Source organism: Dama dama, chromosome 27 (assembly GCF_033118175.1).
Source record: "Dama dama isolate Ldn47 chromosome 27, ASM3311817v1, whole genome shotgun sequence".
In the NCBI taxonomy this organism is placed as follows: Eukaryota; Metazoa; Chordata; class Mammalia; order Artiodactyla; family Cervidae; genus Dama; species Dama dama.
The window spans coordinates 4,776,170-4,801,612 of NC_083707.1; the positions used below are offsets into that span (position 1 = coordinate 4,776,170).

Here is a 25,443-nt window from a genome sequence, read left to right on the forward strand (position 1 = left end):
GCTGTCCATCCTTCTCCAGGATGATGGAGGAGCCGGCTGAGGGCACTCGAAGAAGAGCTGTTTTGTGTTAATTTATAAGAATTTCTCCCCCTGGAGCTCGTTACCACGGTAACCTACAATTACTTTGTTCTGATGCTAAAATAGTGGCATAGAACCATCTCTCTTGCTTGAGTCAGGATTTAAAAATCAGGGAAGTATCTGTATATCCGCAGAAAGGAGAGTGTAGGGCTGTGAGTGTGGGCATAGAAACTGCCGTTTCTCCATTTTTCCTTAGAGACTAAAGGGATTTAACACTTTCACGGTACTTGTTTTAGTCGCTCAGTCGTGTCTGACTCTGCGACCCCATGGATTGTAGCCCATCAGGCTCCTCTGTCCATGGGATTTCCCAGGCAAGAATACTGGAGTGGGTTGCTATTTCCTTCTTGAGGGCATCTTCCTGGCCCAGGGATTGAACTCATGTCTCTTGTTTTTCAGGCAGATTCTTTACCACTTAGCCATCTGGGAGGCTCCTTTAAAGTTACATGGCAATAAAATCTCCTCAGTGATAGAAATAACATTATGGATGATACCAAATAAATTAATTATTGGCGTTTGTAAAAAATACTTCTATTCATTTGATGGTGGTGGTGGTTTAGCTGCTAAGTTGTGTCCAAATCTTTGTGATCCCATGGCCTGCAGCACGCCAGGCTTCCCTGTCCTTCATCATCTCCCGGAGTTTGTTCAAACTCATGTCCATTGAGTCAGTGATACCATCCAACCATCTCAACCTCTGTCGTCCCCTTCTCCTCCTGCCCTCAATGTTTCCCAGCATCAGGATCTTTTCCAATGATTCGTCTCTTTACATCAGGTGGCCAAAGTAGTGGAGCTTCAGCATCAGTCCTTCCAATGAATATTCAGAGTTGATTTCCTTTAAGATTGACTGGTTTGATCTCCTTGATGTCCATAGGACTCTCAAGTCTCCTCCAGCACCACAGTTTTAAAGTATCAATTCTAAGATGCTCATTCTTCTTTATGGTCCAACTCTCATGTTTCCCAGGTCTGCCCATGCACAAAATGGATTGTAAACTCACGCCCTTAACTGTGTTTAAATATCAGCAATCCTACATCATCAGAAAACCAAACATTTTGGAAAAACTCAGCTGGGCCATTTTAAGTAGCTGAGGCAATCGGTGGTAGAGGCAGCAGATGAGCCATAATCTGGTAATTTCTAGAGAACAGCCCCCTCTCCCCACCTGCCCTACTTTAAACACCAAAAGAACAATATTCCTCCTACAGACAAGGAGGAAGGAACAGCAGATTCTTTATCATTGCCTCTAAGCAAAGCCCAGGAGAAAATAAAAACCACCTTAGCTATTTCAGGCAGTATAATTGCATGAAGTGCCTACTCTGTTCTAGGAGTAAGGTGAACAAAGAAAAAGTTATCTTCAATTCACTACTTTAACAGGACAATGACTATAAACTATGAATTTCTGAAAGTTTGGAGATGCATCTTTAAAAGGGACCAGATGCTGTAGTATCAACTAACTCCATCAGTATTTCTGGGAAAACCCAAAGTCCTACATGTCTACATGAATAGAGAAGTTGGTATTATGACTGATTTTCATTTAAGTCACCTTAAAATACCTTACTAACAAGGGAAAAGTGGAAAATACCCTCAAGGATGGCATCAAGATGTCCTCAGAGTGTTTGAGCCCCATGGATCTGAACTCACTGCAAATTCAGCATTGCATTTTGTTAACCTATGCCGAAAATGTTGCCTAGAGAAAACGTCTACTTTTAAATGCTTATAACTCATCTCAAACCCAAATAAGTAAATATATAGGAGTTTTAAGATTATACAAAACTAACTTTATTATTCTTAAAGCCAGCACAGTGACTTTTGGAGTAACTATGCATTCCTAACACAAAACTGTATTAAATAAATGTTATCCAATGCAGAAATAGACCATGGGACAATTTTGAAGATTGAAAAAAAGGACTCTCCTGTAAATTAAAAACAATTAACTTTAAAAATGTCCATTAGTGGTGAATCAAGAGTGAATCACTGTCATTTTAGAAATTTGCCAAATGGATTATAAATCTTGATTTAACACAAAAGCCTTCATGCTGTGAGGCACTGCACATAAAAAAGATTAAATAGAATATTTTATGATCACTGCCTATTGTTCCTGTCACTTACTCTTTACTTTTTCATGCTTTAAGTATTTTATTAGCCCTCCATACAAAAATCTGCTGCACCCCTCCATGTAAGTGAGGGGCATCGGGTATGAGAGGAACGGGGGCTGAGACGGGGGGTGAGCTCAGATGGGACAAATGTGGCGGGTTTAGGGGCCTCATCCAGGAAAGGCTCCAGGAGGCTGAGGCACGGCTCTCGCTTCAGCACGGTGTTCGCCTCCACTGTTACAAACAATGAGATGGTTTAAAAACACTGCTTTTCAGGAGTATTAGGTAGAGACATAGAGGCTCCAAATGTGTACCAAGGCACTTTTGAAATTCCTTTCTAAAAACTCCAAAATGCCTACATTACATGAATAGAGATTAGGTGGCAAAAAGTGGTCTAAAAGTATCAGTTGTGTAATTTCATCTTTGCCTCACTGTATACAACAGATTTTAGAAAAAGAACAAATTAGCAACAGTTGGATTAACTGTGGAGGTGGGAGGAGCAGGGAAGAGAGGTCACAGTACTGACTTTGAAATAATCTGAAAAAATTAGGTAAAAAGCAGGTATAAGATATTGCTAAGAACTGGAAGGCAGTTCTGTATGTATCTTATATATGTGTGTCCAGTCACCACTGTGCGACTCCGTGGACTGTAGCCCGCCAGGCTCCTCTGTCCATGGGATTCTCCAGGCAAGAACACTGGAGTGGGCTGCCATGCCCTCCTCCAGGGGATCTTCCCCACCCAGGGACGCAACCTGTCTCCCCTGCACCTTCTGCATTGGCAGATGGCTTCTTTATTGCTGAGCCACGGGGGAAGCCCCATGTCTTACACATTTTCTTAAGATCATGTTATTTACATAAATTGGAGTGACGATTAAAAAATGTTTGTGAGTTATCAATGTCTTCTGCAAAGAGGAAAATCCACAGGAAGAAGAGAAGCCCACCTCCTTTTTAGAATCTCACCCTGTACTAGCGTGTGCCCCTCCTGCCCATGAATTCTGCTGTGACTGTACAACTCAGGCTCACATTTCCTTACAGATGGTTACGGGCGCTGGTACAAAGCCCTGTTGTGAAGAGACACTCGCTGGTTAAACACTGAGATCGGATGAAATGGAAATTCGAGGGAAGACAGGAATTGCGTTAGGCCGGGTTTGTCTCGTTCTGTCGGTGACTGGTGGTCAGAGCTCGAGGAGCTCCTATCCACTGGACCAACAGCGCAAGCTCCCTCCGTGCTGGATTCTCCGACCACAGGCCTGTCCAAGCTGCCAAGTCCTTGAGGGGCCGAGGGGAGCGGGTGGGGAGAGGCGCTGCAAAAGCTGCCCCATTTTCACCTGCTGCCCTTTGTGCAGACGTGCCTGCCTGTGCAGCGGGCATGGATGGGGCTCCACACACACCCTGACAGGAAAGAGTCCGCCTGCCACGTGGGAGACCCGGCTCCGGCTCTGACCCCTGGGTCGGGAAGAGCCCCTGGAGGAGGGCACGGCAGTCCCCTGCAGTATTCCTGCGGGAGAACTCCAGGGACAGAGGCCACAGTCCATCGGGTCACGAAGGGTTGGACACCACTGAGCACTAACCCTTCCCCTCTCCACACCCTCCAGCTTCCCCACCCCAGCTCCCGGGAACTATGCCCAGCTCCCAGGGCAGCGTCCGAGGGAAGGGGACTCGTCCTGCAGCTGCCCAGAGCTGCCCAGCTCTTTACCACGGGACTCAGCTACAGGCGGCTGCAGCCTTTCTGCAGGCACCTAAGTGACTGGGGTGGCGTTCGTTACGGTCAACAGTGGCAGCAAGGCAGGAGCTTGCAGCAAACACAGGCGGCAGGCCGGCCTCGAGGCACAGCCTGATTTTTAAGCCAGAAGCTCCTCGCGTGGGCCTCACGAGGGTGGTGCTCGTGTGCGCTGCACGGAGGCGCAGGAAAACACCACTGAAGTTCTCTGTGAAAACATATCTGAATGCATATGCCAAACTATCTTACAGTAAATATTTTAAAAGAAAAAAAATAATCACATTTCCTAACTTCATTTTTTTATTTATTGTTATTCCAAAGCAGATATGCTATGATAGATATTTTTAAAAAATACAATTATCTATCCTCAAAACCCTGGTTATGCAGGAGACTAGAAATCTCTTGTCAGAAGACTTTTTATCAACCGGTAAAGTATAAAGATCAACTTGTACTCCACTCCACCAAAAGTTCAAGTGAAATTATGTCTTTACAAAACCTTATTTTTCAAGGAATGTTTTGCAAAGAAGCAGCTTTTATAATTAGGAAGTAAATAAAAATAATACATTAATGTCTTGTGTTTGCCTGATAATAAACTGAGAAGACTCACAAAATGGATTACTGATAGGTTTTTTTTTTCTTTAACCAAAATAAAAGTAGGCTTTAGATTCACCTGGTAAGGCCTTACTTAAACAGGCTGTGCACCAATACAATTCACTGAACTATGCTTTCTATACAACTAGGAATTAAACAAACCCCTTGCAGAGACTGACCTGAGATGACATTTAATGCTAAAACCAAAATAAATAACCTAGCAAGAACAAAATTTTTAAAATTTCAATAATTTCAACTTTGGAGATATTTGTTCACCAAAATTAATCAACATTTCTAAAATATTTTAATACAAAATTATAAAAGAAAAGTGCATTAAAAGCAGAACCTTTAAAACTCTGGCACAATTACAGTTATTCTGAATATACGGACTCCAGCCAGGTACACACACTGACATTCAAGAAAAACCTCAGGATACAGAAGTCCAGTATCACAAGTCAAATAAGGCTTTTTTTTTTTTTCTTTAAAAAAATATACAATACACAAAGCAGTTTGAAAAAAAAAGTAATATTTAACAGTTTTTAGACTTAAATATTTTCACATAACAAAAGTTTTTATATCACCATCAATACTACTTATATACATATGCCAAAAGTGTGAACAAAAAAATCAAAAGATGCCCCTTCAAAAATTAACAGTGAAATGTCTTTCTTCAGGAATCTGAAATGAGCTCCTCTCTTAATATACAAAGTCCATACAATATTTATAATAAAACTGCTCTCTTCTGAAACCAGTGAGGCAATGAGAAAAAATAAAGGCAATTATTCTTAGGAAAAACAAACACAAAAAAAGCAACCCCAGCTTTATGTCACAATGACGAGGGTGTCCGTTTCTTTATTAACAAAATGAATGCAATACTGATCTGAAGTGCTCGTTGGAGGTAAAAATGCTGTCGCTCTCTCTGTAACAGGGATAGTGCTTATTTACAAAATATACTATTCAGCCACACAGAGGCCCATATATCTGCATATGTACATACGTATTTATATATAGAACATATAAATAATTTCCAAGGAGAGAGTCACGTGGAGTAAGAAGTTTCTGTCTTTGGAATGCCGTGGGACCGACGTGCGCTCTGCCCCAGCAAGGGCGGGATTTGGTTGGTTTGGGGCATGTTCAACGTGGCACCATTGATGATACTAAAGGATTCCCTGAAATAAAAAGTACACCTGCTTATGGACGAAGAGAACACCACGGGGCTCGGACCGGCTCCTATCTTCTGGGTCGCTGGGGCGCACCGGCAGCAGCATCTCCGCTCGCGGGAGCCGGCACTGCGGTCTGCCATCTGCAGTGTGGCCTGTGCTTGCTGCTGACCTGGCGGTGGGCCCGGCAGGGACTCAGGCGCGGGGCCGCCTCCAGCGGGGACAGCCGAGTCCTCACTCATGGGTCAGGCTGACTCTGTCCTCACGTCCATGCCCCAGGTGCTGCCTTCTCCTGACTGACGGGTAAGCTCTTTGTCGTGGAGAGAAGTGGTCCAGCCATCTCTCACGGTCCCAGTATACTAACATATGGTAGGCTTTAAAAAAAAAAAAAAAAAAAAGAGTACATTTCTACTCATCTCGAAACGCACACAGAAAAAAATGGAAAAAAGTTCCCTGTGTGTCGTGTTTCCTCTGAACTTCATGCACCTAGCTTATGTTGGTTTCATGAGCTACGCTTTTGTCATGGGAAGCATGAAGGAAAAGAGAACCCTCTGCCTTCCCTCACACTGACACCTGTCTTGCTGATCACACCACGATGACAGTAAGATCCGGCGGATGTCCAGCTGGCTGCACTGGCCACGGGAAGGGTGAGACTGCTGACATGGACCTGAGTTTAGTGGCTTGCAGAGACATGAGAACGCTGTGCTTCCACCTTGCCCAGCTCCTTCCTGGAAGTCGCTGAAAGTCAGTGATCTCTAGACCATTTTATAGCTAAAAAAACTACTGTGGTGACATTTATAACACTTGAGGCTTCAAAAGAGAAATCCCAAACGCTCTGTTCTCCACACTTGACTCTGGGACGTCCTCGGGGCGGCGCCCGTCAGAACACGTTGGCCAGGGCCTGCCACTCGCTCGCGGGCTCTGGGACCACCTCGTCCAGGTGCAGCGCGTGGGTCAGCGCCTCTGCGCCCTGGTCCTGCTGGCCCACAGGCTCCGGCACCACCCCTGCCGTGGGACAAAGAGCGACATGAGATGACGCACATGTAAACAAGGACAACACAGAGACGAGGCATTCCCAAACTGCTTTCTTCTCCATCCCAGTGAAGAACCGTTTGAGCTGCAGGTTTCATGGTTCTAACAATTACTGTTACTTAACATGAAGCCACACAGCTCTTGTTTGGTACACTCTCAAACTCTATGTATCGTCAAGGTTATGTTGATATGACATTGATGAGCCATCACTAATACCACTGACAAGACTTTTCTAACAGAAAGAAAAGCAAGAAGCACTAGCGTGCAGACACTAGGATGGATTTTCTCTTCCTCCAAAGCTGACCAGCATGAAGGGTCCTGCCCTGTGGCTCCCGGAGACCCTGGGGTACTCACCCCTGCACTCAGGCCTGACTGCATGCCTGGCCGCAGAACCTGAACCGGAGACACAGGCTGCGGGTCCAGCCCCTCCCAGCACAGCCCCCGCCAGGCGACTGGCCAGCACGCCCACCTCCCAGAGCCTCCAGGCACTCTGAGATGGCACGGGAAGAGGTAGACGGGGGGACACAGCAGGGCCCCACCGAGACGCCCTCACTCTGCCAGCGAGTCAGCATGGGAACAAGGTCGCCCATCTGCAAGACTACAGGGCGCAGACCCTACAGCAGCTCCCCAGCCCTCGGGACAGCGTCCAGGCCGCCGCCGCGAGGAAGGGGCCTCCCGACGCCTGCGGTGGCTGCGGGCCGCCTCACCTGCGTAGCTGTGGGCCCGCTTCATGTGCAGCTTCATGTTGCTCTTCTGCGTGAAGCCCATGACGCAGTAGTCACACTTGTACGGCCGCTCCCCCGTGTGCTTCTTCATGTGCACCTGCAGCGCGCTCTTCTGGTTGAAGGCCTTCTCGCAGAGCGTGCAGTGGAACGGCCGCTCGCCTGCGGACAGACGGCTCGGTCAGCGCCCCGAGGGACGGCCGCAAGGAGTGTACACACACACATACACACACACACACGCTCCCAGGGACACACACACATACACACTCACACGAGCTCTCAGGGACACACACACACAAGCTCCCACAGACACATAAACACACACTCATACAAGAGCTCCCAGGGACACACGCACATACACACACACACTCACACAAGCTCCCAGGGACACACACACACGCTCCCAGGGACACACACACACATGAGCTCCCAGGGACACACACACACACACACGAGCTCCCAGGGACACACACACACACACACACACACACACAAGCTCCCAGGGACACACACACACGAGCTCCCAGGAAGGGATGTGAGTTCTATAGGACCCTAGTGATGTCCCCCTGCTGTGTCACTCAGGCGGCTAACCCAGGGTCTAGCAAGGCTGCTCTGCAGGGAGACAGAAGACAAAGCTACGCAAAGTCCCGAAGTATCCAGAAATAAACAAACATGGTTCAAACAACACGCTTCCAAAAGAAAAGCTGAACAATGTTGAGAACATAGGAATAACAAATCCACTTGATTAAAGTATGGTTTATACAGTATCTTTTAAATGTTAATTGCTTTCAAGTTGATACATAAACTTACAAATGGAAGAAAAAGCTGCCAAAAATGACCTCTGCAGGGAGCCTACCTCGGTGAGCACCTGTCCTGGTGAGGATCTATCCAGGTGAGGACCTGCCCAGGAAAGCATCAGCCCAGGTGAGCACTACCTGGTAAGCACCCGCCCAGGTGAGCACCTGCCCAGGAGACCACTGTTCCAGTGAGCACTACCCACGAGAGCACTGTCCAGATGAGCACCACCCTGGGGAGCAGTGCCCAGGTGAGCACCACCCTGGGGAGCACTTTCCAGGTGAGCACCACCCTGGGGAGCACTGTCCCAGTGAGCACTACCCTGGAGAGCACTGTCCAGGTGAGCACCACCCAGGTGAGCACTGTCCAGGTGAGCACCACCCTGGGGAGCACCTACTGCACAGCCACTCTGGTCCTGGCGGCCCCGCCTCCCCAGCTGTCACACACTTCTCAGCCCCAAGACCGGGTCCTCACTTGTCCAGGGCACAAGCCTTCACTCGGCCTAGAAAGTTCTTTCCCACATGCCCTGCTTGGCTGCCTCTCATCCCCATGAGGCCCCCCGGATCAGGTGCCAGAACCCCAAAGCTACTCTGGAGGCAGTGGGTCACCGTGCTCCAGGCGGACCTCCTCAGCGATGATGAAGGAGGTCTCAGGACTGCTCTCAATGGCAGGCAGAGTCCTCGAAACCGGTCGGGATCTCTGTCCTCATCCCTGGACTGGGACCGCGACATCACACCCGAGGAAAAGAACAGCCACGGGTGAGCTGAGGGCCCTGTCAGATGAGCAGGGTGATGGAAAGGGAGACGACCCCGTGGGCGGCTCTCCCTACTAGCAGCACCGGCACAAGCAGGGCGCCCCCTGCAGACAGAGGCGGAGCTGAGGAGAGGTGGGCCGGGACTGAGGACAGGCACCCCCGCAGGCAGGGAAGTGGCCCCAGCGAGGTGACGAGGTGCCTGCGAAGGTGTGCAAACCCTGCCCGTGCGTGTGTGCCATTACACAAGGCAGTCATTTCCAGCCCTGAGTTACGGTTTTGAAGAGACGCACTATGGAGCAGCAGCACGGTGGTCTGTCACTCGAGCTCCTGGCTGGTACCCAGCAGGCTCCAGGATCTGTGCTGACAAGCAAGGGCATCTCTGAGAACACACAGCCCATGAAGGCTGACAGGCACCTGCTGACGACACACGAGGCCCAGGTGCCAGTCAGGGGCACCAGGGAGGAGGAACCCTCTGAGAGTGAGTTGGAGGCAGCCGCCAACGGGGCACCAGGGCTGGGAGAACCGTGAGAAGGCTGGGCACCAGACAGGTGGGCAGGAGCACCTGAGACCTCCACGTGCAAACAGCAACAGCCTCCATCTGGGGAAGTCAGCTACATGGTAAACTGGTGAAAAGTCAGGAGGAGACCTGAGCGGGTGGGTTGTGCTTCATGAACTGGGTGCTGTGTCACAAATGAACACAGACACGTTGCATGTGACCTTCCTGTCACGAGCGGTGGGTGGCAGGACTTCTCACCCGGGGCCCTCCCTGAGGTTACCTGTGTGGATGCGGCTATGGCGCTCCAGCTGGCTGGGCTTGGCAAAGGCCTTCTCACACGTGTCACACTTGAACACCCGCGGCTTCTGAGAGCTTAAGGAGGGACCAGCCTGATGCGTCTGCATATGCTCCTGGGGAAGACACACACACACACACACACACATGAAGGACACTGACGATCGTTAACAAAGCCTTACAGACCTGAAACGGGACAGGAAAACCAGCGCAGAAAGGCCAGTCGGCAGGAGGAGGACCCCAGGCTCACCTCCAGTCAGGACCCCGTGGAGCAGAGTCGGGGGTGGGTGAGTGCTGGGTCGTGGCCTGCCAGGGAGACCCAGGCCCCCTGAGCCCGGGGCCTCATCCTGGCCTGCCTGTCGGCCACCGTGACCCAGGGCCTCATCCTGGCCGGCCTGTCGGCCACCGTGACAGGTTTGAGAAGGCTGGCTGGGTACTTTGCAGGATGTTCCTTAACTGACTCATCTGATGTTTTCCTCACAGACCAGGGTGTGTGTGTGTGTATGTGTGTGTGTGTGTGTGGCGGGGGGTAGTGCCACTGCCATCCCATCACACCACCACACGTCCACTGCTGCACCGACTCTGATGGAGCGGTCAGGGGAAGGTGGTCTGTCTGTAACACGCGTACGTGTATGATTTTAAGTACCTTAAATTTTCTTTAATCATTTTTGTTCTTTTACTTCTTTAAAAATATTTATTCTCTATCAGACTATAACGTCCGTACTCTCTACTATGGGTGTAAAGCTAAGCACTTTATACTCCTCTGAGAAACATGAGTATTTTATTAGGAAAGTGGAGCTGCTGGTGTCACATGACCTGAGCAAGAGCACAGACAGTCTGACTGACAGGGTCAAATTCAGACAGTCATGGGCAGCACCCCAACCTCACCAACCTCCTGGCCGTGGCCTCTGCAAGGAGAGCTGCTATGATGGTCAGTGTTTCGTTTTTAAAAACAAATGTGGAGTTCTCTTTTTCAAAGCATATTAATTAATACTGGGATTTCCCATCTCAGGAAACACGGCAGGAATGGAGGTGAGAGGTGTAGCAAGCTGCAGGCCTGGAAAACGGAAGCTGGTGTGCTGCCCGAGCGACTCCTCGGCAGGCCCTGAGGAAGGAGGCTTGGGCCCTGCGTGCACCTGGGCGTCTGGGGGCCCGGTGCCCCAGTAACCGAGCACAGAGGAGGCGCCGCGGGCCAGACACACAGCCCTGCGCTGTGCCCCCACCAGGTGTCCTGGGGGCCACGTCCCAGTGCCGGGCCCGCCTCGCCCTCTCCTCTGTGCGTGTCCACAGGGGACCCGACCCTTCCCCGCAGGAGGGAGCGCACACACCCTGCCCCCACCCGAAGCGCAGCACGGGCACCTCTGTGCTCTGGCAGCAGGGCCGTACCTTGAGGTGCGTGGCGCGCTTGAAGGCCTTCCTGCACACGGGGCAGACGTGGATGCGCTCGCGCCCGTGGGCCGCCTTGCTGTGCTGCAGCAGCAGGCCGGCCGAGGTGAAGCTGCAGCCGCACTCCAGACACGCGTGCAGCCGGGCCTCCTTCTCGGGCGCGCCGCCTGGGGCCAGGCTGGCGGAGACGTCCGTTACCTGCAACAGGGCAGAATCCCAACCGAGCTGCTGAGACCCGGCTCCCAGACAACAGCCGGCGGCCACTGCAGGCTCCCGCCAACTGCTCTCACTAATCTGGGCCGCGGTTTATTAAAAAAAAGGGATGAAACAAGCGATCGAATAGTTCCGACGATGCAAGGACGCCACACGCCATGGGAAAGTGATTGGCCTGTGCCTCCTGTGTGAGGTGGGCCTGCGTCTACACAGGAGCGTCTGTGTGAGCCAAGAAAAGGAACGACAGACACTCCTGTGCTCAGCTCCCCACAAAATTGCATCTCTCCTGAGTCTTTTTAAAAAGGCCGAAAACCACTGGGAATAAATGACACTCAAGGCTGTTCTGTTACTGCAGGAAACAGCCCACCCGATACAACAAATGACACGCAGGGAAGGACACCCACTAAAAACCCTGGGGGCCCCGACACTCGTTCATCAACAGTTACAGAAACTAAGACGCACACAGGACATGTTTCTGAGTCAGACATTCCGTTCAGGGAATGTCGCCTTTACTGTAACCACAGGGACAACAGACCTTTCTGAGTCCTGAGACCTGTGAGTGCACCCCTGAACTTGAAAGTGCTCTTGTGTTAACAGCTACACAAGCCAAAAGCTAGCTAAATGGGCTCTGGTTACTCAGGCCAGATGGGGAGAAATTCCCATTGCTGATTACATTTAATTTCTATTTGAAAGAAATCCTAGTCTCACCGAAATACCAAAAACTAATTACCTTAAAATCCAATTGCTAAAACTGCTTAAGCATAAAATTTAATTCTTCAAAAAAAAAATTCAGAGATTTATTATCGGTATTTTACTTTTCTGAAAAGTTTTAGGCATTTTTAGACTCTTTATATTTAGAACTATCATTTACTAAGTGTTTTGTCCACCCCCTCCAAAAAATGCATTTTAAGAAAAGAGACTAGTCAGATGACAAACAGTTCACGTACAGACACGTGAAAATCCCTATGAAAATGTATAACAACGTGAAAGAAACATCAAAGGTATCACAGGAAATCCAACAAAAAAAACTAAACGCAAGGGAATGACCACATGCAATCTGATCAGTGGGCAAATCAAGGAGACACTGCTAAACTGAAAACCAGGTCTCACAGCTTTGGTTATGACATCTCCTTCTGACCCCGAGTCATGGAGAGAAGGAGACCCCGTGTCCACCCGGGTCCCTGCATTCGGCGCCTGCTCCTCCTTGGAAGACACGCAGCCCCAGGCGCACCGAGCCCCAGTTGGCGGCTCTCCCCACCCTCTGCAGACACGCGGCCCCAGGCACACCGAGCCCTGGCCGAAGGCTCTCCCCAGTACCCTCCAGGCCGCCCCTTCTGAAGTGAGGTGCTCTGAAAACCCTAAGAGACTGCAGACGACACGTGTGCTGTACCTGGTAGGTGATCTCCTCACAGGCAGACGCCGGCTGTGCAGGGGGGCTCACCAGGATGACCTGGGGTGAGCCCGCGCCCCCGGGGCCCGAGAGAGAAGGGTCCGTGAGTAAGGCTGGGAACTGCTGACCCTGCGGAGAAGATTACTGCTTCAGAAGCTGCGACATGACCCCACCCAGCTGTCACTAAACACGGGGACACCTGCTGGGTGCTCTGCCCCGGTTTCATAAGATGCTGTCACTGGGGGAACTGAGTAAAGGGACGGTCCACAGGATCTGTGCTACTTCTTTTAATTTCTGCAAATTCACAATTATCTCAAAAAAAAAAAAAAAAAAGCTTGATAAAAACAAACAAACAAAACCCTGGGGCTTCCCTGGCGGTCCACTGATTAAGACTCTGCACTTCAACTGTAGCCGGCTGGGGTTCGATCCCTTACGGGGAAGTAAGATCCGGCATGCTAAAAAAAAAAAAAAAAAAAAAAAGATCCAGCATGCTGCACAGCGCAGTCAAAAAAAAAAGCAACAAGAACAACAATAAAAAATTCTGAATACAATGGCGTTTACTAGCTTATTACTGGTATATCAATGGCTAATTTAAGTATCCTCAATGCAAATGCCCTGATTTAAAAGTCAACTGCCCGATAAAATAAATGCTCGACAATTAGTGATACTCACAAAAGTAGTGACTTGAATCCACTAAAAGGGCATCACATTTTTGGTTCGTATTCTTACTTGCAGACTATTGCTTTCTTTGCTGTATTTTGATTACACTGATGTGGAAGTCACACTAGTTCTCACTCCTCAAGCGCACATGCATTCTGTAAGTGCCTGAGCACTGGCTGAGGGCAGTGGGGTCTCCTCAACTGCTCAGGGGGCCTGGGGGCTGAGCGCTCTCGTGGGCCGGAACGAAGCCCCTCGCGTGCACTGTGTCCCGAGTCCCCTCAGGAGGGCTGGGCTTGCCGGCGGGGACCTCAGAGAGCACAGGGTGTGCGTCACGGCCGCGCCTGCCGTGCGGACGGACCAGGAGCAGGCCGAGGTGGCATCACCGGTGTGCACGGGGAGGAACCGAGTCGCCCCCAGGGCAGAGAGCCCGCGGGCAGCGCAGAGCCCGGAGGCGGAGGCGGGGCTCAGACAAGAGTCGGGGGAGCCTCGCCCTGCCACCTGCCGGCCACAGCCTCCGCGCAGCAGGGTGTGCATGTGGGGGCCAGCAGGCGCAGCCCCTGTCGGAACTCCACACGGCTGCCTCACAAGAGCTAATCACTGCTTCTCAGGATTTTCCCAACGGGGCTCTGGAAGGTCTGTCAGCATCTTAACCTTCAACCCAGCACACCTACTGCAGGGGTTCATCTAAGAACCTAAGTAGCAAGGAGTACTGGAATTCCCACACCACTGACAACAGCCAGGGTGCCTAGAAGCCCGCCGGTGCCCTCAGCCACAGGGCGCACAGCCTGGAAGCCCCCCGGCGCCCTCCTCTACAGGGCGCACAGGCACTGAAACGCCTGCACAGCCAGAATCACTGAAGCGAACGCAATCACAGTAAAATTAACTATGGGGGAAGAGTTTACACTCCACGATACACACGAGCTTGTTTCTGTAAAAGCGAGAACACGTGCACCCGTGTGTGCGTACAAAGGTCCAGAAGCATGTACACATGCAGACGTTCACTGCAGTTCTGTCTAGGGGGGTGGACTACTTATGCTTCTCTGCACTGTTTGGATTTTCTTATATTTCCCATTTGGCATCAAAAAATTACTTTTTAAACTTATTTGGAAAACAACCAGTTGTGTTTTGAACAGATACCTAGGAAAGAAGGTGTTTCCTGTGAGGACCCCATCGGCGGGGCCATGGCACCCACCTGAGAAGCGATGTTGAGCGTGACGGTGTCCAGCCCCCCGGACAGCAAGCCCTGGGTGTCCGCCAGGGTCAGCGTGACGCTGGCCTCGGCCCCCACTGCGGACGAGGACATGACCAGGCTCTGCGCAGAGACGGCAGACGGCGACAGCGGCGTCGTGGGAGGCAGGCTTCCAGCTGTGGCGTTAAGTTCTACGAGAGAGGCGAAGCGAGTAGATGAGTGGAGAAGCCGGTGAGTGCACGCAGGGATCGGCGCAGGAAGACAGCTCTCACGGAGGAAGAAGTCGGCCACGGTCAGCATCTACACCCCTAGGCTCACGAGACTGCACCACCAAGACCACTGCCTCTCAGATTCCAAAGCTACCTCAAGGCCTTCGTGAATACCCACGTATCTCTGAACGCAGACTCTGCCCCTCCAGCGTCACACACAGGAACAAGCAGGGAAAAGAAGAGCGGAAAGGTGACCCCACAGTCCCGCCCCTGCGGCCAGCGCAGAAGGACACTCAGACAAGCACTTCCAGGGTCCTGTCCTCATCAGGACCCTGAGTGATGACCCGCTCCGGAGTGGATGTCTGGCGACCCCACTCACGTTCACGACCCCACTGCCCTGCACGTCTGCCTAGCCTGAGACACGGGCGGTCCAAACAGCCCTCGCGGCACCCCCTGAGCCCTGACTCATGCTGCGCGGCACGCCAGCTCCCTCTGCAGAACAGAGCGCTGCTCCTCTCCCTCTGCAGCCCACGGCACGAGAAAGGCCACTGGGGCAGGCGGGGCAGAGACGGGCCTTCTCTCCACACGACAGAGACTCATGCACCTGCTGGCAAACGAGACGGCTCGGCGTGGGTTCAGGGCCCAGATCCTGGGGGGCTCCAACCAAGACACGTGTGAGCGTGACACACATGCACATGCGCGTGTACACACACAGGCCATCCTTCCGCCAGCCTGATGGCGACTCAGCGCCCACTGGCCGCAGCCACGGTGCCAGGGCCCGGGACTGGCCCTCCCGCAGAGCGCCACACGCTGCTGCCTGGGGACGCCTGGGTACGGACACCGCGCGGCCGCGGGGCCTGGCTGACCCCGGGCCTGCTCCGAGGCACGGCAGGGGCCAGGCTACTTACTTGTGGCCGGCGTCCTCCACAGATCCACACTCCCGGACTCGCACACTGTGCCGCGCAGACCTGGAACCTTCAAAAGCAGTACAACCATTAGGAGGCTGCGTGCGTCCGCTCTGAAGCACCACGCGGCTCCCGAGAACCTCGCCAGCCCCCCCCACGCGCAGCCCCGCCGGGACGGAGGGGAGTGTGGATCTGCGGAGGGGCGGCACCCTGCGCCGCCGTGCCCTCCACACGCCCGGACGCTCACACGCGGCGTGCAGGAGCGAGTCTAATGGGAGGGCGACGTGGACAGGGACCGCAGCCTCTGGCCGGGTCCAGCCAGCGGAGCGGGGGCTCCATCGGCATCACTCAGGAGAGAGCCACAGCTGGGAGAAAAAGAGCCAACCGCTCACGGCAGGTGCACCCGGGGCAGACGGCCGGGATGCCACACTTCGCCCTGACTCCCGAGACAAAGCTGACCCAGGAGCAACAGCTGACCTTCTGCCGACTGTCGGAGCAGGCGACGGGTCAAGGACGGGTAGCCCAGGAGAGCAGAGACAGCGCAAGCAGGGCCACTAACCACGCGGCACCCCAACCCCGGGCCCGGAGAGGACACCGAGCAACTGCAGGGAGGGCTGGAGTCCACACTGCAACCAGACACTGTGGTGAGCAAGCCCCAAGGAACACTCAAGACATTTCCCACAAGGAGGACGATCCTGGCTCAAGCACCGCAAGCCTCCATATGACTGAAAAGAGCCTGGTAAAGGGGTAAAGAATCCACCTGCAATGCAGGAGACACAGATTCGATCCCTGGGCTGGGAAGATCCCCTGGAGGAGGAAATGGCAACCCACTCCAGTATGCTGGCCTGGAGAATTCCATGGACAGACGAGCCTGGTGGGCTACGGTCCATGGGGTCACAAAGAATCGGACATGACTGAGTACACACATAACTGTACTTAAGTCTAGGAGAAACAAGGGCTAAACTAAAATAACCTCACAGAGAACTAGTAAATAAAAAAACGACCTCTTCTCTCACTGAAAGAAGAATTTGATTTCTTCACCAAAATTATCTTAAAAATGGACTAATGGAAGAACAAAAAGGTAATACCCACTTAAGATAAATTCCTTAAAAAGCTGTGCTAAAAAGAGGTACTGATAGTTACCTCTATCAGTAACGACTTTCTGCCTCCCAAAGGGTACTGACAACACATTCTGACTGTTCTGTAGGAAAACCCTTCACCAGGGGTGTAACCTGGAACTGACTCAAAAACAGCCTCTTTCAAAGCCAGGCACACAGCAGAACAATTGCACGTGCTTCACTCCAGACGTGAAGCTGACTCACGGTCACACTTCAGATCATGTGTAACCCCTAAACGGCGGTACCAGCTGTCTCCCCACTAAGACGCGAGGAGCCCACGCTGCTCCGGAAGCCGACCAGCCCCGACCACGTTCCATTCACACAGAGTATGAAGACCGACGCCCACCGCGTCACCCTCCTCCCACGGAGATGATGGGTCTGCAGCGTAACTGTCACAGGGTCACACTGAGCATCTGTATTCTGGTGCTCATCCTACAAGAGGCACGTTTAATCTCCAAGTCATTTCCATTTCAGCTCTTACTTGTGTGGCCTGAAGCTGGGTCCGGGACTGACTGACTCGAAGGTTAATGTTACCCATTAGGACACAGTCTCTTGACAATAAGGTATAGATGAGATCGGGTACTTAATGAGCTCTAGTGGAATGTGCAAACCTCACTAAAAACATCTGCTTGGCACCACAGATCGAGTGGTTCAACCTGTGAAGAATCTTTGCCTACAGTCAGGATTATCCAAAGGGGCCGAAGGTATTTAACAGTGCAACTAAGTGCTTATATGAAATTAATCCTGTATTTATAATAACTGATACAAATATCCTTTAATTATGAGCATGTCTTTTATTTTATAATATTAAACTCCTGAAAAAAAAATTTTTTTAAATGAGACACCAAATTAAACTAAAGGGGAATTGAAGAGAAGGAGAAAGAAAAGCTCTCAGGTGGCTCTAAAACAGTCTAAACAAAAGAAAAACTAAACCAGGAGAAAGGGGCATGCTCGCCGCTTCTACAGAAACATTCGGGCATGCGTTGGGGCCCGCGCACCGCCGTTCTGGCCCGCGCAGCATCGCCCAGCCCCCCACAGGGGGCGCTCCAGCCGGGACGCCTGAGGACCAACAGCACACAGGCCTGAAGACGCGCCGGCGCCAGGGCAGAGGCCTCCGCACGAGGCTTCCCCGACCCCCTGCGCCTCCTGATCAGAACGTCACCAACTTGAAGGAACTGCTCTCTCAACGAATGCCAGTGTCAGCAAGCCACGCAAGACGCCACTCCGTTTAGATGGACGCACCCAAGACTCTCCTTGTCCTTCCACTGATTGGCCCGAGACTCGCTAAAGACACCCAGCAGAGCCCCCAAGGGGACGGACAGTCCCTGCAGAGCCCCCGAGGGGGTGGACGGTCCCACCAGCTGCAGCAGGCTGCTCCTCAGGGAAGCAGGAGGCCCAACCCCGGAATGTTCTGGAACAGAAACCGCCACCAGAGCGTGACAGCAGGCACTGGGGCCAAACAGGAGACTCAGAGCCTCCTGTCGCTTGTCGCTTCACGTAAGCGCTCCACAGGGCGGGAGAGATGTCAGAGCCCTGGAGGCAGTGAGAACTGGTCCTTTATAGTCAGACACAAATCACGACTGTCAGGAAACATTTCCAGAAACAAGTATGCTATGTGACTTTAGCAGCATATGACATACTGCAGACGTCTTACCCATCACAGACGAAATCAGAACTGAAAACTCCCCTTAACTGAAAGCTAAACATGAAGCTTCTCACTTTAAATTAATAGGTGAAAGAATGCAGTTCTATGACACAACTCTTAGCACCCCAAAATTAAACAACAAACCAACGAAGGAGGGACAGAGTGAGTCCAAAGGAGAGACAGGAAAACAGAGGGCAGAGGTGGAAATGACTGTCAGAAGCCCGGGCTGTGGACCCGCCCCAGTCCACCAACACGAGATGCTGACGAGGCTCTCAGGCACCCCTTCAGCAGAGGGGAGGGCAGTCGGGAGGGCCCTCGGGGTCCTGAGTGGACCCTGACCGCACGCAGCCCTCGGCTCACCGCCCGACCCAGCACGGACGGCTCCTGGAGCCTCCCTGGCGGGGGACGCACCTCCCTGCAGGATACCACCTGGCCCGGGTCAGCCCGCCGGCCCCGTGACCTGCACTCGGGGCGGCCTTCCCTCCCGTGTGGCACTGGCTGTCACCCTGTACCGCCATGCGGACTCTGCGATCAATGCCGGCGCCCTGCTAGTTCCTGGGCTCCAAAACGCAGGGGCCCGCGGCTGCCTTGCCAGGTGCCCCCCCTCAGGCGCGCTCAGCATGCAGCAGGCACCGCGCTCTGCGGGGAATGGACCACCACCTGGTAAAAAGGCACGCCAAGCGAGCAGGAAAGCAAGTCTGCTCTGGGTACTGAGAAGAGCCACACAGACCTAAAGATGAAGCCTGACCCTCTAAAAGAAAAAAAATACAGGGCTGTCAAACAAGAGGGCTGAGGAGGGAATGGACACTCTGTCAGGTCCAGAAAATAGGGGCATCACCTGTGAGGCGAGGCCTCGTGGCACTGAAGCTCTGGCACTTTGATTTGGATGGAGCCCATTTACTTTTACTTTTTATTAAAGTCGACACTTTGAAACCTTAGAAAGAAGCCTTTTATGAATAATTCTGCCATCGTACGCTCAGGACAATGTAGCACAGGGTTCACCCCGCAGAGCACAGAGCACGGAGCCCGAGAGCCGTTCGGAGCCTGGGTGTGATGGAGCCATCCGGGCCGGCCTGCAGACACACACGATGCCTCGCACGCTTGCCTGAGACCATTTACCCTTACTCTGCAGAAGGTAGGAACAACCCTGAAAGGTCAGTAATGCTTGAGAGAGTTCTGGGTCCCAGAATTACACAGGAGCCTCTAATCGTCAGGAATTACACCAAACGCATGAGAACAGGAAGCCGACACAGCTGTCACCTGGAAGGACAAGTGGCCCTTCCCACTGAGGACGCACACAGCCCTTCGACGGACACGTTAAGAAGCCTTTCGGTTGTTCACTGCGTACCTGAAGAGTTCAACGTTGCGCTCTGCGAGAGAAGCTGATCATTGCTTATCGTCAAGGTGGCACCTGTGGATTGATTATTGATTGTAGGTGCTGACAATCTTATGCTTCCATTTAGTTCACTACTTCCATTAGAACTGTGTTGAATAAGATCTTGACCTAAACAGAAATTAACATTGTGATATCTGAAAGTAACATGTTAATTTACACACTGCTAAGTGTGCTAAACATATAACAACATCCCTCTAAAAATGAAAGCTATCTCATTTTTAACATTTATACAAAAAAATGAAAACAAGACTGTGAAATGCATTGCCCTCAATGAAAGTATCTGTCCACATGTTTTAACCTATGAAGTTTCTAGTAACTCTTAACAGCTCTACTTTAACTCCGTGTTTAAGCACTCATGGCTACATGCTTTGTTGAATACGACTTAAACAGAATTGGGACTATTTCCTAACATGGCGGATGACCAGCTGGAGCCTCGGGGGCCTGATGGAGGGACAGGAGGGCGGTGGCCACGGCGGCTCTGCTTCGGGAGGCTCTCTGCCCCGCAGCACCCCAGGCACACACAGTAGGCTTGCACACACCGTGACATCCTCCCACCAAGAGACTCAGGCTCCCACCAGCCTCATTAGTTTCATAATCTCATAACATGATCAGGCAGTGAGCAAATAGAGGAACAGGAACATCAAAAACCTGTTGCCTTTTCAATGAAAACCAGGCTGAATGCTTTGAAAAGACTTGGCAAAGACAAGCTGTTTTAAAAAAAATCTATTGTCAAGCCAGGTGGAAGCAAAACAAATATACGAAACTGGAGGGCAAAAAGACAGAACGGATGCTGCACTAGGCTGTACCAGCGCCGGCAGCCCTGCGCCACACGGGCGCACATCTGCAAGCGCAGACTGCTGAGCAACGCCGGAGGTGTGAGCGAGACGGGAAACGCAGCTACCACCAGCAGAGCAGACTGCAGTCAGAGGCCTGCGGGGAAAGGCTCAAAACCACGTGGCATCGCTCTCCTCTCTGCTCGACAAGGCTCTTTGTGAATAACTGGACTAGAGCTGCCAGGTAGGAGCGCTCTTACTGTGTAAGAGAGTTGGGGAGACTGACCACAGTCCTCATCTTCACCCAATGTTTACTTCTCTTCTTATGAATTGCTGAGAGGTCTACACAACTTAACTGAAGTAATATTTGTATTCTAGCATTCATAAGCATGTATAATTCCATGTACTCATGGAAAAAAAGAACATTCTACAAAATAACTGAAAATCTCTGTAAGTGGCCACAAATTAAAAGCTCTTCCAGACTTCTCAGAGTGGGCTAAGAAACTGCTGGCTTAGGAGTCCTCAGAGCCCATACTCGACACACACAATAATGAGGAGACAGGAGATAAATCTTAGGCCTTTAAAGTTTGGGCAAACTTCATCAGTTTCATCAACTAATTAAGATTTCTCCTATGATAAACCTTTTAAGCTAATTTTTAAAAAAAATTATATTCATCAAATACACTAGAAAGCAATAAAACTGAATGATCAATATAGGAAAAGACAGGAGAAACAGATGCACAATCCACAAACAAACAAAAAACCAAATTTTCTGAACCAGAAGCAAGAATTCCACACTTTGTGCTCTTTGTTTAGGACTAGCAAAACACCTCTAAAACTGAGATTACTCAAAAAAAGTTAATTTGATCAACAAAATAGCTTTCTTAAAGTAACTCTTCCATTTCCAACACTAAAATTCAAATACACACACACACACACACACACACACACATATATACAGACAGAAGAAGGTTGCTGGATTAGATAAGTTAATTTTTGCTGCATGTTAGAACCTAAAAATCAGTGCTTGTCACTAAAGAGCTCCATCTAGGAACAGTTCCTCCAATTTCTCTCACAAATTGAAAGGAATAAAGACACCTCTTAAAAGAGAAAGCTTTTGGTTTCCTTCTCAATAACTGCGCTATGCCAATAATGGTTTCTGCAGAAGCCTCGTGGAACAGAGGCGACACTCTGCGGACCTCTCTTGGGGCTGGGCCCAGGGTCTGGCCACCACACCCCCAGCGCTGTCAGGGAAAACACAGTGCTTCCGGCAATCACACCGGAACTCCAGGGAGGCTACTCTGACTCCCAGCAAGATGCTTTTTTAAAAAAAAAAAAAGAAAGAAAAGAAAAAAACAAAAGCTCACAAGGTTATTTCTATAAGACTTAAATGAGTTAATATTTATCAAAGTTACTAGAATAGGACCTGGGGCACAATAAGGGTCAAAAAAGCTGTTGCTAAATTTAAGAATTGCTCAGTTAACACGGAGTTCATAGCTAAGAAGTACGTGGACAAAGCACACCTGTAAACTGCGCTCCAAGCTAACTCAGACGAGACGAGGGGGCGGTCTGACGGCGAGCATCACAGGCCTGGTGACCGACACGGAGGCTCAGCAGGCCGGCCCAGAGGCCTGCGCTGCCAAAGGGTGTTTTCTACCCACTTACCTATTTTTCTATCGTTATTTTCTACATGATCCGAGAAGAATTCTGAAAGGTAAGGAGAGTGGGTATCTGTAATGCTCTGGGGTACCAAAAGTATACACTTAAACCAATTACACTCCTTCAGTTCAAAGGAGCATGACAAGCATTTATGAAGTACGGTTTTCTGCTCTTGATTAAACAAAAAACACGTAACCAAACTAACTGGCTCAAACTAGAAGTGGCATGGGGAACCACCATGTTTAATTCCTGCCATGAGATATGAACCGCAGGAACATTTCACTAAATGGAGTTTCCCAGATAAATTACAAACACTTCCTGAAGCACAGGATTTATGCAAAGCTGTCTCACAGGAAAAAAAAAATAAAATAAAAAATAAACAGATAAGATTTACTTAAACTGCAGGTGAACAGATTTTAAAAACTTGAAGACTCACCAGAGATGGTCAGCGTGATCTCCTGTGGAGGCCCCGAGGACGACGCGGCAGCTGGCCCGGCAGCCTGGGCCAACACCTGGCTCAGGCTCGAGTTGTTAATGGTCAGGGTGATCTCATGGGGGCCGCCGGAGGTGGAGACCAGGCCTTGTGAGGTCATCACCTGAGAGAGGTCTTGTGTCCCTGGTCACAGTTATAAAACAGAACAAAGCTGGGCTTAAAAAATCATAATGCTCTCCTTTCTCCTATTAAAACTTTAGCGAAACTAAGACTTTGTAAGATTCGAAACACAGTATCAGTCATCTCTAGGTCCTTTATCTAAAATGATTTAAAAAAAAAAAAAGAGAGAGAAAACTCTTATGTTGAAATAGGAAGCCAGTTCTATGAATGCAATAATCTCTGTGCATGTATTGGTTAAACATCATTCATCCTTAAAAAAAAAAGCTTACTGCATTCTTAGGACATGTGATGCATTTGTTAAGCTTCACACAGAGAAGAAAACAGCATCTTAGGGTCAGGTGCATGACTGTGAGCAGCGAGCTGGAGCCCAGCTGCCGGGACCAGCCGCGCGTAAGCTCTCACCGCTGCTGCTGGTGGTCAGCACCGAGTCCTGCTCCGAAAGCGGGCCTATGGTCAGGTTGGCAGAAGTCACCGTGGGCTGCAGGGACAGGCCTGAGATGGGCTGGATGACCACGCTAGCCGGGACCGTACTGTCTGGCGTCTGCAGGGAGCTGCCCTGCGGGGTCAGGCCGGTCTCCGAGGTCAGCTGCTGAGCAAGCAGGTTGCCCTGCTGTAGGGTCTGCTGCAGGACACTCGGGTCAATCTGAAAGCACAGAGGGCCTTGTAACGGAAAAGTCGCGCGGAGTGTGACTCCGACTTGGGAAGTGCAGAGGCGCTGAGCAGGCATCATACCTGCAGCGTGATGTTATTGACAGTGGAGGCGTCGATCCCGGAGATCTGGACGTTGGGCCCCACCAAGTTAGCTGCCAGCTGTAGCTGTATGCCCTCCAGGGTGGCCAAGCTCCCGTCCGTCAAAGACACCGTCCAGTCACCACCAGCTGCAAGAGACAGCAGGGATGACTGGGTGCCAGAAACCTCCTTAAACACAAAAACTCAATGCTATACAAGGATTTCCAAGTATGTTTACACACATATCAGTATGATCCAGTTAACAAATGCTAGTACTTACTTTATATCATACATATATAAATACATGATGGGAAAGATGGAGGGCAGGAGAAGGGGGTGAGACAGAGGATGAGATGGCTGGATGGTATCACCAACTCAATGGACATGAGTTTGAGTAAACTCTGGGAGATGGTGAAGGACAGGGAAGCCTGCCATGCTGCAGTCCGTGGGGTCGCAAGGAGTCGGACACAACTGAGTGAACGTCTGAACAGCATCACTAACATGTGTCCAACTTAACTGTCACAAAACAAACCCTGTGAAACAGGTAACATCCATCTTTAACACATCAGGAAATGAGGCTCAGAGAGATCACCCTGATTAAGTCCACAATGGAAAACAATGCTATCATTCTACTGGGCTTTAACTGTGCCATGGGTCATTAGACAGAGAGACAGCCACTTAAGACATCCAGTAAATATGAACATTTGCTTCACTCTTTGTAAGTACACAAAAGATAATGTTTATTTAATATTATTAGTAAATATTACCTGACTAAAATGTAATGCTTTTCAAACACTATTGTGATCGAAGAGCAATTCAATAATTGCAGTGTATTAAAAATAAGGCTTAAGAGAAGTAATATATTATGTCTGTTAAGTTTTGAGAATACCTAGAAACAGACAGGTTTAAGCCCAACAGACCAAACAGCTGAAGGATAAAATGCAGAAAGGATGGTAGAGAGAATGGGAAACGGAAAGACAGCACGTCTGAAAGATGGAATTCCATCTTCCCACTGCTTCCTGGGAAAACCTCAGGGAGGGCAGCGTGGGAGTCGGCTGGGTGGACACAGCGCATGAGTCCCCCGGGGCCTCAACCCGCGCCTCCAGCATGCGCGGCCCACCTGACACTGAGGCTGGCAGGACGGCCTGGCCCAGCAGGCTCGGCTGCAGCAGACTCTGGTCCAGCTGCCCGGTCAGCACCGGGCTGTTCATGATGAACACGCCGGGGTCGGTGGAGGGTGCGGGGGGCGCGCTCACGGGCTGCGGGCCCTCAGCCGCCGCCCGGGTCGCAGGCTTCCGGGCCTTGGGGTCCGGCTTGTAATGGAACTGCATGTGCGTCTTCCGCCGCCCCGACGTGCGGAAGCGCAGCTCGCAGTGCGGGCACTTGAAGGGCTTGGCGCCCGTGTGCAGGCGCATGTGCACCTTCAGGCTGCCCTTGGTGGAGAAGGCGTTGCTGCACACGTGGCAGCTGAAGAGCTTCTGGCCTGGAGGAAGAGAACAGAGTCAGCCCCCAGAGGACTCAGCCCTGCCTCCCCGCCCCCGCCCCTCCCCCTCCCCCCAGCCCCGGCCGGCCCCGGGCCCCGCCCCCCGCCCCGCCTCCGCTCCCGCCTAGGACCCAAGTGCTGCATCCATCTACCCCCCAACACCCCCGTGCTCCCAGGACCCCCGCTCCTGCAGGACATGTGGCTGGGAAACTTAAAAGTGAGTCAAGGTCACTGTTTAGGACCTGAGTTCGGAGTTCCATCTTTCACAACACAGAGGCACACTGCACCCTGCATCAGGGTCTCTGCTCCCCACTTTTAGAAAGGGTGAATTTGCCTATCACCATCCTCT

At 51.1% G+C, this 25,443-nt stretch overlaps 1 protein-coding gene across 14 annotated transcripts in view; it reads right to left on the bottom strand.

Annotated features, from left to right (window-relative positions):
* Nucleotides 1-4,754: 4,754 nt before the first annotated feature.
* ZNF236 (zinc finger protein 236) overlaps nucleotides 4,755-25,443 on the bottom strand; it is a 69,687-nt gene continuing 48,998 nt past the window's right edge. The window contains exons 22-35 of one of the 14 annotated variants that reach the window (XM_061131143.1): nucleotides 24,732-25,094; nucleotides 23,615-23,760; nucleotides 23,285-23,525; nucleotides 22,706-22,885; nucleotides 22,276-22,317; nucleotides 19,790-19,945; nucleotides 14,568-14,755; nucleotides 12,716-12,844; nucleotides 11,113-11,310; nucleotides 9,713-9,842; nucleotides 9,227-9,291; nucleotides 8,807-8,898; nucleotides 8,244-8,287; nucleotides 7,415-7,549 (exon numbers count right to left, since the gene is read on the bottom strand). In XM_061131143.1, the coding sequence (XP_060987126.1) occupies nucleotides 8,272-8,287; nucleotides 8,807-8,898; nucleotides 9,227-9,291; nucleotides 9,713-9,842; nucleotides 11,113-11,310; nucleotides 12,716-12,844; nucleotides 14,568-14,755; nucleotides 19,790-19,945; nucleotides 22,276-22,317; nucleotides 22,706-22,885; nucleotides 23,285-23,525; nucleotides 23,615-23,760; nucleotides 24,732-25,094 (1,946 nt within the window). In that variant the 3' untranslated portion in view covers nucleotides 7,415-7,549; nucleotides 8,244-8,271. The other 13 variants (XR_009690819.1, XR_009690821.1, XR_009690820.1 and 10 more) reach the window with 13 other exon arrangements.